Source organism: Herpailurus yagouaroundi, unplaced genomic scaffold, assembly GCF_014898765.1.
Source record: "Herpailurus yagouaroundi ecotype Mexico unplaced genomic scaffold, PumYag 428, whole genome shotgun sequence".
Lineage (NCBI taxonomy): Eukaryota > Metazoa > Chordata > Mammalia > Carnivora > Felidae > Herpailurus > Herpailurus yagouaroundi.
Window position 1 is genome coordinate 2,186,805 of NW_024412645.1, and position 15,522 is coordinate 2,202,326.

Genomic DNA, 15,522 nt, shown 5'->3' on the forward strand with positions numbered 1-15,522 from the left:
TTTTTCTTTTTTTTTTTCTGTATGTATCTTAAATTATTTATTATGATACACTTGCCCAACATATCCATTCAAGTAATATCTGCAGGATTCTGGGGGCTTTCCATACATTTTGTCTTTTTAATCCTCACCACAGTCCTGTGAGAAGAATAACCCCCATTTTTACATTTTCCCATTTTACAGTTTCCACTCTGCCCTGCATCCCATCATTGTCTCTGGTTTCATGGGAACACTAGCATATATTCCAGAGATTCCAAGACAGCTTTCAGATCACTCATCCCAGACTGCAGGTCATGAGTTCCAGCTGTTGGTTTGACAGGATGTGAGAGAGCCTTTTCTTGTGTTTCACAGGTTTTTAGCAATATCCTCCAGCACTGTGGTTTGCAAGGGGATGGGGCCAGCGCCACACCCCAGAAGCTTGAGGAGAGGGGCCGGTTGACCCCCAGCGACATGCCTCTCCTGGTGAGGTTACCCTTCAGCCCAGCCTTTTTGGCTAGCAGGGGATCTGGCAGCTGCTTCCCATGCTTGTGGCCCTTTTTACCCAACTCCATAAACAGTTATTCCCATCACACAGGTTTAGACCATATCAGCAGGCTTTTTTTTTCTCTGGGAACTTCATTTATGGAGTAGTGGAAAGAACAGGGAACTAGAGTTCAGAGGATGGGAGTTTAATCTTCACTTAGTTCAGCACAATGAGCTCATTCGTGTTATTCATTGAGCCCTGCGTTCGTTCAGCGAATTTATACTGAGGAGCCCCCAGCATGTGCTGAGCCTTCAGGATAAAACAGTAGGCAAAAGCAGACATGTGCCTGCTCTCATGGACCTTACAGTCTGAGACAGAGGTAAATACTTAAGGAGCCTAGATATCCATCAGGCCTTGTGCTAAAAGTACAGTAGATAGAGCAGGAAAGAGGCAGCCATGAGCTGCCCTCCTGGAGCTTCCAGTCTTGTGGGAAAATAGGCATTAAACAAGTGTTTCAGACAGACACACACTGAGTACTGTGGGAACAAGTCATTTTACCCCTCTGAACCTCAGTTTCCTTCTCTGTAAAACAGAGATCCTAACAACTGCTCAGCCTCGTTTTTAGAGTTGTCACGAGACTCAGGGATGTGTATGAGAAGGTATTCCATGTTCCATCCTCTTCAAAATGTACGAAAGGTATGGGCTTGTTATTGTCCTCAGTGGAATGTGCTTTCTGTGTGGGACCACAGGCGTTGTCTTCAGGTTCAGGGGTGGTTCTCCTTCAGCTTAGAAGAGAGAACTATATTATCCTAGACCTAGAAGTAACCCCAGAGCTCACTGGGTCAATGCCCATTGGAGCTAAGGTAGCAAGACCTGAAGCAGGGAGATTGAGTAACTTGTACAGATCGCGCTCCTAGAGATGGAACAACCAGGCTTTGCACAGACATCTGGTCTTCTCTTCCCCTGACAAGGTATCTGCCTGATGGCTCCCACTGGCTTTTGTCAACTTTGTCTCAGACCCACTACAGAGCCGTGTATGGCGGCAGAGGAGAATAATGCAGTGTTTTCTTTCGGCAACAGGAATTAAAAGACATTGTTCTCTACCTTTGCGATACCTGCACTACACTCTGGGCCTTTCTGGATATCTTCCCTTTGGCTTGCCAAACCTTCCAGAAACATGACTTCTGTTACAGGTACAGTAGTAGTTCTGATTGCTGAAGTAGAGGTTCTCATTGGCATCCTCATTCAGCAGATATTTACTGGGTACTTAGAATGTGCCAGGCCCTCTTCCAGCCTGGGCATACAGCAGTGAAGACGACAGATGAGGCTCCTGCTTGTGTGGAACCTGCATTTTATTTATTCATTTGTTTGTTTGTTTATTGTTTTTTAACTTTTGTTATTTTTTTTAATGTTTATTTATTTTTGAGAGAGAGAGAGAGAGAGCACGAGTGGAGTAGGAGCAGAGAGAGAGGGAGGCACAGAATCTGAAGCAGGCTCCAGGCTCTGAGCTGTCAGCACAGAGTCCGACACGGGGCTCAAACCCATGAACTGTGAGATCAGTGACCTGAATTGAAATCAAGAGTTGGGCGCTCAACCGACTGAGCCCCCCAGGCTTTCCAAGCCTGCATTTTAGAAGCCTTCCCATTTTTAGCCAAGAACTCAGTAAGGGAGGGAATAAAAAAAAACACCAACCAAGAATAGGGCAGTGTTAATTCAGTTCTGTTCTTTCAAAGCCCCTATCATGGGCAGGCACAAGGGAGTAACGGACAATAAGAATTGGTCTGAGGACTTCAGCATCTAGTCTAGAGCACACACAGAGAGACATTCAGATTTGCTCACTTGTGGGGCCAGCTGTTGTGGCCATATTATGAAGTGCTCTGGGAACACAGAGGAAGGAGGCAAAGTTCCGTCTGGTGAAATAAGAGGTTTTAAGATGCCCTTTAAGTGACATCTGGAAGAATGAACAGGAACCTTCCAGAAAGAGTAAGATTACAGTGGTAGGAAGGGCATTCCAGGCAGGCAGAGTACAGGTGGGAAGGCCCAGAGAGTGTCCAGGGAGTGCCAGGAAGTGGAGTGGGATGAAGCAGGGCCTGGGGCAGTAGGAAAAGGAGCAGGTAAGGAGAGTCTCCGGAGAGGTTGGTAGAAGTCAGATTGTGAGGAGTCTTGAACTTGCTCGCGGGGAGTGGGGCCTTTATTCTGTAGGCAGTAGGGAGCCCCTGGAAGATTTATTCGAAAGGAGTTCTAGAAAGATCCTGCCAGGATGAGGAAAGATATAGAGGAGGATATGAGTAAAGAAAGATATAGGGAGAGAGACCCTCCTTGCCCACTGGCACCACAAGCATCTGTCTGCTGCTTGTGCGGTGAGAAAGGGGTGCATGGCTTGGCCTGGTAACCTGCATGTTGCCTGGCAACAGTGGGGATTGGCTTGTTCTCAGTGGCCTCTGGCTGTTGCTCTTGCCAGGCATCATCTATCCCCACCACTCACAGGAGCCTCTGGGAGCTGCCCAACTCTGTCCACTCAGCCGTTGGTCCATTCAGTCATTTACTTGCCCATTCAACAAAACATTTATCTAGTGCTGACATGTGCCAGAGATGGCAGCTGGTGCTCTGACCCCTCCTGGGTCTCCTCAGCTCGTGAAAATCAGATGTGAGGACTGATCAGCCTCCCAGAAGATGTTAGAATAAAGCACCAATCAGCACTCTCTCTGGAAGAAAGGGGTTAGGATGGGCCTGTAGCTGTCCACTTTTTGAGAAAGGTATCTTTTCTCATGGTTAAAGTGGCATAAACTGGCAAATGCTCATAAGAAATTTGGAAAATTCTGGAAGGTAGAAAATTAAAATCACCATGAGAGATCAGGCTGTTCTTAGGATTTTGTACCCTGCTTATCTTCACTTATCATAGGAATTTTCTTTCTTTTCTCTTTTCTTTCTTTCTTTCTTTCTTTCTTTCTTTCTTTCTTTCTTTCTTTCTTTCTTTCTTTCTTTCTTTCTTTTGTAAACTCTACTCCCAATGTGAGGCTCGAAATCATGACCCCATAATCAAGAGTCACATGGGATGCCTGGATGGCTCAGTCGGTTGAGCGTCTGACTTTGGCTCAGGTCATGATTTTGCAGTTGACAGGTTTGAGCCCTGCATCAGGCTCTGTGCTGACAGCTCAGAGCCTGGAGCCTGCTTCAGATTCTGTGTCTCCCTCTCTCTCTGCCCCTTCCCTGCTCATGCTCCGTCTCTGTCTCAAAAATAAATAAACATTTAAAAAAAAAAAGAGTCACATGCTCTACCAACTGAGCCAGTCAGCTTCCCCCACAGGCATTTTCCATTTTGTTAAAGCATCTTCTCAAAATGTGGCACAGATTGCTTTTGAAAGGGTCTTTGGAAATGGAGGGTAATTTTTGGAAGAATTGACTTTCCTGCAAGGGTCAGTGAAGGCAGGGGAGTGGCTCCACCCATCTTGGGGTGAGGAGGAAGAAAGGAAAACACTGTTGCCTGCAAGTGGCACTGCCTTTGACCCACAAACAGAAACAGCTTGGGGCTGGCCCACCCTGTTCACACTGTGCTGGAGGCCAAGAACGCTGGCTGAGCAAATGCAGCAAGCTCGGTCCCCGCAACTCTCTGGAAGGGGCTACGGCCACCACACAGCTCTACGGCTAATCCTCTCACAACAACCTCTGTCCTCTCAGATATCCTCAAGTATATTGGAGTATCTCTCTCTGTGGCTTAATTTTATGAATGAATAATACAGTCACATGGTTCAAAACTAAAAAGGTATAAGATATATAACGAGGGGCATCTGGCTGGCTCAGTCAATAGAGCGTATGACTCTTGATCTTGAGGGTCGTGAGTTCAAGCCCCACATTGGGTGCAGAGCTTACTTTAAAAAAATGCATTAAAACAACAACAAAAATATGTATGTATGAACATATATAGTAGGGAAGGGGGAGAGGAAGACTTTTTGTTATATATACATGTATGTATACATAGACTCACATGCACATAGTACATATATAATGTGTATACATATATGTATGTAATGAAGTCTTCCTTTTCCCCTTCTTTAGTTCTGTTCCTCATGTATAACCATTGTTGTTAAGTTTTTTATGTGGGGTTTTCCGGAGATATGTATATAAATACACATATACAAGTAAATACGCACATTATATATCACCTCCTCTGCCTTTTAAATTAACTGCTGACTTATGAGTACTGTATGTATTTTTTACATTTTTAAAAAATGTTTTATGTTTATTTATTTTTGAGAGAGAGACAGAGCATGAATGGGATAGGGGTAGAGAGAGAGAGAGACAGAGACAGAGAATCCGAAGCAGGCTCTAGGTTCTGAGCTGTCAGCACAGAGCCCAATGCAGGGATCGAACCCACGAACCGTGAGATCATGACCTGAGCTGAAGTCGGATGCTTAACCACCTGAGCCACCCAGACACTCTGCATTTTATTTTTAAATTTAATGTGTATCAGTACACAAAACATCCTCAATCTTTGGTATGGCTAGATAGAATTCCATTGTACTGTATGGAATGCCAGACCCCATAGATCGACCTTTAGATTTTTCTTCAGTTGTTTGCTATTACAGAAAAATGTTACAAAGAATAACTGCACATACATCATTTTGCACCTTTGCAAGTATATCTGAGGAATATTTTCCTGGAAGTAGAATCACAAGAACAGATGGTTTGTGCATTTTTAACTTTCACAGATCTCGCCAAATCGCCCTCCATAGGGGTTGTTCCAATTTACCTTCCCACCAGCAATGTATCCTGGCAACACCTGAATCTGTTTGGGCCAAATTGCCCTCTCTTTTTCTGGGTGCCATGCTGTGGTCCTAGTAAAGCCTGTCTCTTTGGGCCTAGTTACCCTCTGCTGTGTACAGGACTACACTGACCTAGAAGTTGCCAGAATTCAGCCAGTCGGTAGTTAAATGTTTATAGAGTACCTGCTACAAATTCAGCATCATCTTAGGCACTAAGGCTACTGTTCTGGCTTTGGGAAGCTTAAGATGTTCAGAGGAAGAATTAGACTGCTGAAGAGAGGTGGCTGTGTTTTAAGTTGTAAAAGTAACATGTTCTGAGTGTCGTGCACCTAATTCCAGGAAGGAGAAATCACGTGGGTAAGCATGATCTGGGAGCCTGTCGCTGGGATGGAGAGTTTGAATTTCAGTTGTGATGGGGGGTGAGTGTGAGGTTGTTGAGGTGAGAAGCAAGGTCGGCTACTCCATGCTAGCTATGGATGTACCAGAGAGAGGAGCTACAGTCTGATGTCATAGGAGGTAGGGAGCTACTGGCAGGTTTGAACCAACAAAAAGAGTGACCTTGGGTTTTTCTCAAACCTCACTGAGTTCTGAGTAGCTCATTGCTACTCTAGCTCATTGCTAGGATGAGCCTACCTGGGTTTTGGTTTCCCAGTGAAAGGGGAATGTAGCTGCAGGTCACTTCTTTTTTTTTTTTTACATTTATTTATTTTTGAGAGAGTGAGACAAAGTGAGAGTGGGGGAGGGGCAGAGAGAGGGAGACACAGAATCTGAAGCAGGCTCCAGGCTCTGAGCTGTCTGCACCGAGCCCGATGTGGGGCTTGAACCCACAAACCATGAGATCGTGACCTGAGCTGAAGTCGGACGCTTAACCAAATGAGCCACCCAGGCGCCCCATAGCTGCAGGTCACTTCTTGAGGCTTTTCCTGGACCATCCACAGCAGGCCAATCTAGGGTAAGCTTAGGGAAGAGCCAGGGAGTTTCTGGGAGAAAATTGTTGTGGTGACAACTGGGGAGCAAGAAATGGACCTTCCCGCTTCCCGTGGTTTGCTTTGATTTTCTGATGAAGTGTGGTGTTTATGAACTAATCTTGCCTTTTCCCCATGTGTACCTCCACAGACTAGCTTCCTTTTATGAAATTGCAATTCCCGAACTGGAGTCTGCAATTAAGAAGAGGAGGCTTGAAGATAGCAAGTGAGCCGGGGCCAAAACTAAGCACGTTGTTGTGGGAGAGAGAGGCCCTGCCTTCCCCGGGCTTTAACATCCCTATCTCTAAGACAAGGAGGTGGCACCATGGACTGTGCAGCTCTAGCTTCAGTGTCCCTACCTAGCAGCCTCCTGGCCCCTGCATCCTAACCTTTTCTCTCCGCTGTTGCTCTAAGCTCTTGGTAACTGGCATACTGGTTCCCCACCCACTGTTTAAACTGAGAAGCGGCCCTGGAATCGGCTGGTCTCTCAGGGCCTGTAACCCTTTGCTGACAGTGACTCGTGAGGCTTTCTCAGCTCTGGAGAGGGACACCTGCAGCTGTTGAGAATAAGCTCTCTTCAGGCCTTTTAATCTCCCAAATCTCAGTTTTTGTTTTTGTTTTTTTCTCTCGGGGGCATTCAAAGGCTGCTAGGTGACCTGTGGCAGAGGCTGTCCCATTCCAGGAAGAAGCTACTGGAGATTTTTCACATCCTCATGAACCAGATTTGCCTCCTCCCTGTCCTGGAAAACAGGTGAGCCCTCAGGAGCAGCTTCCTGGGTAGAAGAACCCCTCCCCAAGCCCAGCAGAGGTATTTCCCTCATGTCATCTGCCCCCTTCCCTGCTCTGGGATTGCTGAGCAGAGATGGGGAAAGAGACAAATGCCTCTTTCCTCCAACTGGCCTGGGGCCTTGCAGAGGGGCAGGGCAGACAGCAGGGAGGGGAGTTATAGATCCTTTGCATCGAATGAACTCATCTTCCCTGGTGTCCTGTTCCAGCTGTGACAACATTCAGGGCTTCATCGAAGAGTTCCTGCAGATCTTCAGCTCCTTGCTGCAGGAGAAGAGGTGAGTGTGGCCGAGCGGGGACCAGTCCACACGAGGCCTTACATCCCAGAGCCTCTACCATATGCTCATCATGGTCTAAGGTTCTGGGATTTGTGGTTGGGCAGCAGACCAGTTTGTCCCAGCCCTGTCCCTTCCATCTGCTCTCTGCCTGGCAGGTTCCTCCGGGACTACGACACACTCTTCCCTGTGGCCGATGATGTCAGCTTGCTACAACAGGCCTCAGCAGTCTTGTATCCTACCACAGCCACTTGACAGGACCTGGCCTGGCCAGGTTGGAGTTGGGCTGCTAGGACCCAGAGGAGCAGAGGGAGGTTTATCCCCAGAATACTCGGGTCAGCCAGTTTTCCCCAGAGGCCCACCAAAGCCCCAGCCCCTGTTTCTGGAGGAGATGACTACTCGGATCCTCGGAGCTGGGTGGGGTAGTGTCCTGCATTCTTTAGGCGTTTACTGAGTGTCTGGGCCCATGTGACCAACGTGGACTCAGCCCCACTGTCACAGACCTCATTGCAGGAGAGGAGACAGATAAGTAAACAAGCAGTTGAAGTGTCATATGGGAGAAATCCAGAGGACAGGAAAGCCAAGGAAGGCACCTAACCCTGCAAGCTCAGGGAAAGGCTGTGAGATGGAGGGGCTGTCCAAGCCGAGACCAGCAGAAGAAATTGGAGGTGGCCAATCCCAGAGCTAAGTGTTCCCAGTGGATGGAGGACAGAGAGGCCCATCTGAGGAGCCCACAGACATTTTGTGTAGATCTCAGGGTGGGGCTGGGGGCCTGGGGTCTAGTGGGAGGAGGCTGTGGCATGGCAGATGAGCTGGGGATGAGCAGACCTGCACGGCTCTGGGATGACTCTCACTAAGAAGTTTGGACTCTATCCTACAAGCACTGGGGTGTCATGGGAGAGTGTGAAACAGAGAGTAACAGGGTCAGTTTTATACTTTGGAAAAGCTCTGTCTGGCACAGGGAGGAGAAAAGACTGACCTGAGACTTCTGTGAGGCCCAGGGGCTGGTGAGGATACTGTTGCTGGCATCCAGGGATGGCGGGGGGGCGCTAGGTTAGAAGTGGAAGGAGGGAGTCTAGGGCAACTCCCAGATGTCTGGCTTGGCAGTGCCCAGGGTGGTAGAGAGGGAGGAAGGACAGGGAGGAGGGCCTGTGGGCCATTTTGGAGGCTGGGCTAGATTGCGCAGTCTTGCCTTAGGGATACCCTATGGCCCCCTTTGCAGGAAGCCCTCAGTAGTCAGACAGGAAGCCCCTTTGGCAGTGACCCCATCAGGCAGGCCCTCCTCCTGGGGGTCAGTGCAGAGGAGGTGCTGCTGGCTCCTCCAATTATCAAGTCCTAGGATGCCCCTGGCCCTGTCTTCATCCAGAGCTGCTTTCTGCTGAGTGACAGGTACTAGGTTTCAAGGCTAGCGTGGCCGTGGTCTGGCCTCTTTCCCCAGGCAGCCCTGGTACCTGCAATGCCCACTGGGTATGGCCCAGATAGCCCCTAACACAAGTCATAGGGTCAGATGCGGAGGCAGGATTGAGAAATTATGTTGCCTTAGAGCTAGAGAGGCAGAAAAGGCTCTGGCACCGGAGAGAGAGACACCTTAACGTGTGTCACAGGGACGAGACTCGGACTGCCTACATCCTCCAGGCAGTCGAAAGTGCTTGGGAAGGGGTGGACCGACGGAAAGCCACAGATGCTAAAGACCCACCGGTGGCTGAAGACCCTAATGGGGTCATTGCGATGGTGGAACCAGTCAGTGGACCGTTCTCACATCTGGAAAACTCAGAGGAAGAGGAGGTATGTGTCTGGAGCAACATTTTCCCCTGCTTCCCCTGCCCCTTCCAGGAAACCTGTCCCTTCTTTGTTTCAGCTCTCAGAGAAAAAGGTTTCTTTTGGAATTGACAGCCCTGAGCCTGCGGGTCAGCTCCGTGCTGCCTTTAGAGAGTCTGCAAGTCCCTTCAGCTGCCAAACCCCCATTTCTCCTCTGTAACATGAAGTGATGGAGCTTTTTCCACGTGAAATCCTTCCCAGAGCTCTCCTCTAAACAGATCACCATGTAGCTGCTTTGGATGCAGTGGAGAGCAGCGTCTGGTCTCACTGCTTAGCCAGCCTGGACGCCCTGCCGTGGGACTGCAGGGCTCCACTAAGCAAGTGTGGAAGCCTCTGGTGCTCCAGGCTCTTCCAGAACTCGCCAAATCTATGGCCATACAGATTGCCCACTGAGCCCAGGACTCTTCCCTGCAAGTTGGGAGGCAGTGTGACATAGGGATTAAGACCACAGTCTCTGTGGGTCTCTGGGGTCAGACAGCTCAGGGGTATACCCTCGTTCTGCCACTCACCAGCTCTGTGGCTGGAGGCACATCACTCACATCTAGCCTCTGTTCCCCATGTCTAAGGTGGGGATAATTGCCATCCCTGCCTCCACAAGGTTGTTGGGATTCCCAGAGCTATTGGGTGCAGTGCCCCAAGCCTGGCTGGCCCTATGCACTATTAACAGATGCTGCTCTCCTTCCTGTGTTAGACTCAGGCCCTGTGGCTGTCACAGGGCCTTGGAAAATGACAGTCCCCTCCACTCTTCCCACCTTCTTCCCCATTTGGCTTCTCTGAGACACGGATGATTTTTATTGTTGTTGTTTTGATTTTGGAATTTCCTTAAATGAAAATCCTAACAGAATTAAGCCGCATCAAGCAGGATATGAACTGAATCCCCCTCATTAAAAAGAATATAATCAAAGGGGAGCATTAAAAAGAATATAATCAAAGGGGAGCAAAGCCCGTACAGTCCAGGGCTGGTGGTTGCTGTTTCTCTCCAACATCAGCCATTAACTTGTTAGAGTTGGAAAAGGATTAGTCGAAGCCACAGCCATTTGTGGGGTGCCTGGTCTTCTCCAGGCACCATGCTCAGCCTTATTCTCTTTGAACCGTCTGAAACAACTCTGTGAGGTAGAAGGCAGTACTCCCATTTTACATGGAAGAAGCTGGCGTTCAGAGAGGGGAAGTGCCCTGCCCCAAATCACACAGCCAGAAGTAGCTCAACCACTAAGTCATAGAGCCACTCCCTCTTCACATGGTTTCAGGAACTGGAGACTCAAGAGACCTGGGTCACTTGGCTGAGATCTTGGCCCAGGAATGGCAGGGCCAGGACTCAACCAGGTCCCCTGATTCCTAGTCCTGTGGTATTTGAGGTCTGTTTCCTATCACCCACTTGGTCTGGCCTTTCCCTCCTTCACGGTAGCTCTCTCCACAGTGTATGGGGGCAGCTGCTCCCTTGGGCCCCCCTGTGTGTGGCGTGGAGCTGGACTCACTCATCTCCCAAGTGAAGGACCTGCTGCCAGATCTTGGTGAGGGCTTCATCCTGGCCTGCCTGGAGCATTACAGCTACAACCCGGAGCAGGTGATCAACAACATCCTGGAGGAGCGGCTGGCCCCTGCCCTCAGCCAGCTGGACCGCAGCCTAGACAGGTGGGAGAGATAGGTGGGAGGGGGTTCATGGCGCCCAGGCTGTCTCAGGGCCCTGGCCAAAGGTGCTCTGGGGGCCTTGTCAGGGCCCCTTCTTAGCTTCTCTGCTTCCCACACCTGTGCCAGAATTCTGCCTTCTCTCTCTTCCCTACAGCAGTGTTCCCCAGCCATTTAAATGAATGGCCTCCTTGGGAACACATCAGAACTTTAGGCCCTCCCGGAGGTTCTCACATGCCCCCTGCAGGGGAGAGAGTGTGCACAGCTGGACATTGCAGCTGCTCCTTGCTGGAAGGCCCATCAGAAATGTGGGATGTGACAAAGGGGTTGCTGAGCCTTTTGGAGCTCCAAAGTCTCTGGCTTGCCCCTGTCATTGGCACCTTTCCAGTAGATTCCTGAAGGAGGATGGCCAGAGCTTCTCACTTTCTTCATTCCTACCCTTTCTGAGTTTGACCCATTGCTCCTCTGAAGGCCTGTGGAGCAGCAGGAATGAGTGCACAAATGGGTGTTTCTTCCGCAGACAGACGTTGTTTATTGAATGAATGAAGTTAGCTCTGCCTTTGTACAAGTACCTTGGCCACTTTGTGCCCATTTTACAGAGGAGGGCACTGAGGCCCAGAGAGGTCGAGTGATCTTAGCTACCTATGTTATAGGACTGTTGTGAGTGTTCAGTGAGGGAGGGAACTTTTGAGAAAATCTCTGAATGGCACATGGGACTGAGGGGGAACTTTGTGTCAGGCATGGCTGCATACCCAGGTAGGGGCCAGACAAGGCAGGTTTTTTAGATCGTGTCTCATGTGGCTGTTGAAGGGGAGTAGAGAATCTGATGCATGTAACATGGTTCGGGTCAAGAGAGCACAGGTAGACATCAGCTGACCTTTCTCCCTTGAATGGATTTCTCTGTCACCCCCACCCCAGACAGGTGAAACCAGACCCGACACCCCTGCTCACTTCTCGTCACAACGTCTTCCAGAACGATGAGTTTGATGTGTTCAGCAGAGATACAGTGGACCTGAGCCGGGTGCATAAAGGCAGGAGGTGAGTGCAGTGGGCTTCAGCGTGCCAGGCACCCCAACTCTGTAAGTGCAGTGAGAAAATTGAGAGAAACTAAGGACTCTGTGTTTACAGAACTGGCTTGAGTTTGGGCTCAGCGTCCCCCCAAGCAGTCCAGGACCTGTGTGCTCCCAGCAGGCAGGAGCAGGTTCTCTGATACTTATATGGTAGGCTCTGACTCTGACAGGGTGTTTTTGTGTTTTGTTTTGTTTTTTTTTTTTTTTAATGAATCCCCTTGTTGATAGCAAAAGGCCAAAGGGACCTAAACTGTTCCCCTCTTCCCTTCCTACATCTTGGGATGTGTCAACCATCAAATCTCTGGGTGATAGAGCTGAGCAGTACTTCCTAGAAGCTGCTCCTCGACCTGATTTTCTCCATTCTGTGGCAAAATGAGAAAACTAAGGACCTGTACTAAGTCAGCTTTTCAGAAGGTGAACATACTCAATTTTAAGGTCTTTCTACTTATTTTTAGTTTATGTCCTTCCTACTTTTTTTGGCATTGAAAAGTCCATTTATGATTTATTCATTCATTCAACAAATATTTGCCTGGTGCTCATGGCATACTAGGCCCTGGATTTATCAGGTGCTGGAGGTGTAGTGGACAGTGAGACAGACATGGCCACTGCCCCTGTGGAGTTTTCACGAATCACTTTGTCAAACAAGCAAAGTAAAATTGCAAATATAATAGGCACTATAAGGTGCAGGTGTGCAGACTTCTGAACCTCTGGTAGAGGATTCAATCCAGAGAGGAAAGCTTGAGGAAATGACATGGGACCAAGAGTGGAAGTGTGAGGAAGGGCCAAAGGGCCAATTCTGTAAAGAGCGGGGAAGGAGAAACTTTCTAGGAAGAGTGAAAAACAGAGGCAATGGCCCCGAGGTCATGGGGAACATGATGAGGGTCCCATGAGCTGACATGTTTTGGAAAGATCACCTGGCTTTGGAATGGAGGCCCACTGGAGGGACCAAGAGTCAGTAGTGATGATAGAGAGTTCAAGAGAAATGAGTAACTCTTGGCAACACTATGCTAGCCCCTAGAGTTCTACTAAATTGTATTGGTTCATGAAATCCAGAAATCTGGGAATTGCTGGACGAGTACAGCCTGCCCTCCCCCCATTGTATATATGGAGACAGCAAGGTTCAGAGAAGGGCAATGGGGGACCTGCCCCCTTCTTGCGATAGGAGCCCCAGTGGCAGAATTACAAGCTGCTGCTTTGGTGAGGGCCCCATGCTGGAAGCTTGGCTGGCTGAGGGCTTTGGGGAGCGGGCGCAGGGCAGCTATAAAGCCATCTGGCTGGCTGGTCAGGAAGCATTTGTAAACTGCTTAGTCACACACGTTGCGACATCCCCAGATCCCAGGCAAGAGATGTTATCCTGCATCCGTGGCCACTGTTCCAGGTCTGAATGACCCTCTGCAGGTTCTGTTGTGGAGAAAGAGGCAGATGAGGAGGGCCGGGCCCTGCTCCTAGGGCACTACAAGCTGCCAGGTGGAAAGTCTAGGAGGCAAATGTTTACTGAACTCCTTGTGCTGGGTAGCCCAGGGGCTGGGATTGCAAAGAGGCAAAGCCTCCATTCATGTGTTCATTATTTACTTATTAATTCAGCAAATATTTATTAAGTGATCTACTAGTGCCAGATCCTGTGCTAGATACCAGGGAGACAAGGTGAGCAGGGCACCCGGGCCTCGCTCTCAAACGATGCAGAGACTATGGGAAAGATTTAAACCATTAAACAAGTAGTGACAGAGTGGGAGAGATGCTGGGGTGGGGCATACAAGGGCCTCCATAGGGACTCTTGTCCTAATCTGGGCAGGGCAGTCAAGGGGCACATGAGAAAAGTAGCACAAGGTCACACTTGAGTTACAATGTGTGTATGGGTTAAATCAGATAGGATGCACTCAGTGGCTCAAGTAATAGGGAAACCTGTCCCTTGTACGAAAGGGAGTTGCAAGGTAGGTCTGTCTAGGTTTGGTTAACCTGTGGTACAGCCTCATCATCAAGGATACATCTTTTCCATCTCTGCGAGCTAGTTCCTTCGAAGCCACTGGGTGGCCACAGCTGTTTCAGCTATCACCTCCAGAAATGACAGTGCCAAGAGGAAGTCTGGACCAGGTCTTCCTGTGTTTCTCTTATAGACCAGGAAGCCTTTCCCAGAAGTTTCCAGACGCCACTCACATCTCAGTGGGGAACTGGGTCACAGGGCCAAGGTCCAGGGCTCCAGGAGAAGGGGGAAAGGTGGAAAGACCTGAACCAAATGAGGGTGTGTTAGGAGTGGGGGTGAGGTAGAGGGTGGCTGTTGGGTAGAGGCCAAGCACATGTGCTGCAGGTATATCATAGCTACATGAAGGAGGCGGTGTGTATAAGGTGGGATCCAATAAATTCCTTGGACTGAACAGTGGTACCCTGGAAGATTATGAGTGTTCTCCCTCAAAACAGGCTCTATGGCCAAAAAAGTCTGTGCGCTTTCTTCTTGGTGAGTCACAGAGCACATTAGCACATTAAAGGCTCTGATAAGTCCTGCAGTAAAAAGAAATAGGATTCATTTTGTTGAGCCCAGCATGTGCCAGGTTCATTTCTAGTCATCATCTTATTTCATCCCTGGGATGCAGAATTAAGATTTGGCAAGGAGAGGCACCTGGGTGGCTCAGTCGGTTAAGCGTCTGATTCTGGTTTCGGCTCAGGTCATGGTCTCGTGTTTCGTGAGTTCGAGCCCTGCATCAGCCTCTGCGCTGACAGTGCAGAGCCTGCTTGGGACTCTCTCTCTCCTACTCTCTCTGCCCCTCCCCTGCTCACTCTATCTCTCTCGAAATGAATAAATAAACTTAAAAAAAGACTTGGCAAGGATAAGAAGCTTGCTTGTGATCGCACAGCTCAAGAAGTACCCCAGCAGACTTGAGTCAGTAGACCTGTGTTCTAGCACTGTGGCTCTGCTGGTAGAAGCTGTGTCACCTTGGGAAAGTTGCTCTGCCTCTTGGGTTTCCTTACCTATAAAAGGAAGGGTTTGTTGCCTCTACAGGTCCCTTAGAAGTTCAGAGGTGGCAGTCACGCCCCTAAGGGCCAGTTTGAGTTGGGCCTTGAAGGATAGGCCGGAAGAAGTGAGGAGGGGAAGAGTGACTCAGCTTCAGGGAAGCCCACACATTCCCTGGATTCCCTGAGGAAGCACCTGCTCCGAAGAAATCTCTGAAGCCGCTGTTGCCTGTGTTTCCAGACTTGACTGGAGTTTAGGCCTCAGATGAATCTTTTCCTGGCTGGTTTTGACCCTCACTTTTCTTTTCCTTCCTGGCTCCAAAGGGGGGTCATGGGACCAAAGCTGCACCTCCCTGGATGGGGATGCCCAGGGCACCAGGCTCCTCTGTCCCTGCCTGTGCCCTCTCCCAGGACCCTGGGTGGGTGGAGTTTGCAAGGCTTCTCTGGCCCTGCCAGGGAGCCATATAACTAGAGGCCCACAGTGGGGCCAAGAACTAGGGACTGGATGGACCAGGAGCTGTGGGATGTGGCAAAAGGACAGTGATACTTCTCATTCATCCTTGGACGCCTGGCTCAGCACAGGCCCTGGCACCTGGTAGGCCCTCAGGAAATGTATGTGGAGTGAGTAGACGTGTTCCTTCCAGTGGCACTAAACACCCGGGCCCCCTTCACTTGCTCTCTCTTCTCCAGCCCCACCCAGCCTGGTGAAGAGAGCCAGGTAGAAGCCAGGGCCACAGGCACAGGCCCCTTTCCTGGCGTCATACAGAATTTCCCTGTGGACCAAGAATTTTCCCTGGTCTAGATCAAATGCCG

General features: G+C 49.5%; 1 protein-coding gene across 2 annotated transcripts in view; it reads left to right on the plus strand.

The window, feature by feature from the left end:
- The window catches only part of ASCC2 (activating signal cointegrator 1 complex subunit 2), a 43,129-nt gene that overhangs the window by 19,614 nt on the left and 7,993 nt on the right, over nucleotides 1-15,522 (plus strand). For both annotated transcript variants that reach the window (XM_040463984.1, XM_040463985.1), the window contains 9 exons: nucleotides 349-459; nucleotides 1,541-1,653; nucleotides 6,340-6,414; nucleotides 6,832-6,939; nucleotides 7,184-7,252; nucleotides 7,408-7,482; nucleotides 8,854-9,034; nucleotides 10,485-10,699; nucleotides 11,612-11,731. In XM_040463984.1, the coding sequence (XP_040319918.1) occupies nucleotides 349-459; nucleotides 1,541-1,653; nucleotides 6,340-6,414; nucleotides 6,832-6,939; nucleotides 7,184-7,252; nucleotides 7,408-7,482; nucleotides 8,854-9,034; nucleotides 10,485-10,699; nucleotides 11,612-11,731 (1,067 nt within the window). The remainder of the gene's footprint in view (nucleotides 1-348; nucleotides 460-1,540; nucleotides 1,654-6,339; nucleotides 6,415-6,831; nucleotides 6,940-7,183; nucleotides 7,253-7,407; nucleotides 7,483-8,853; nucleotides 9,035-10,484; nucleotides 10,700-11,611; nucleotides 11,732-15,522) is intronic.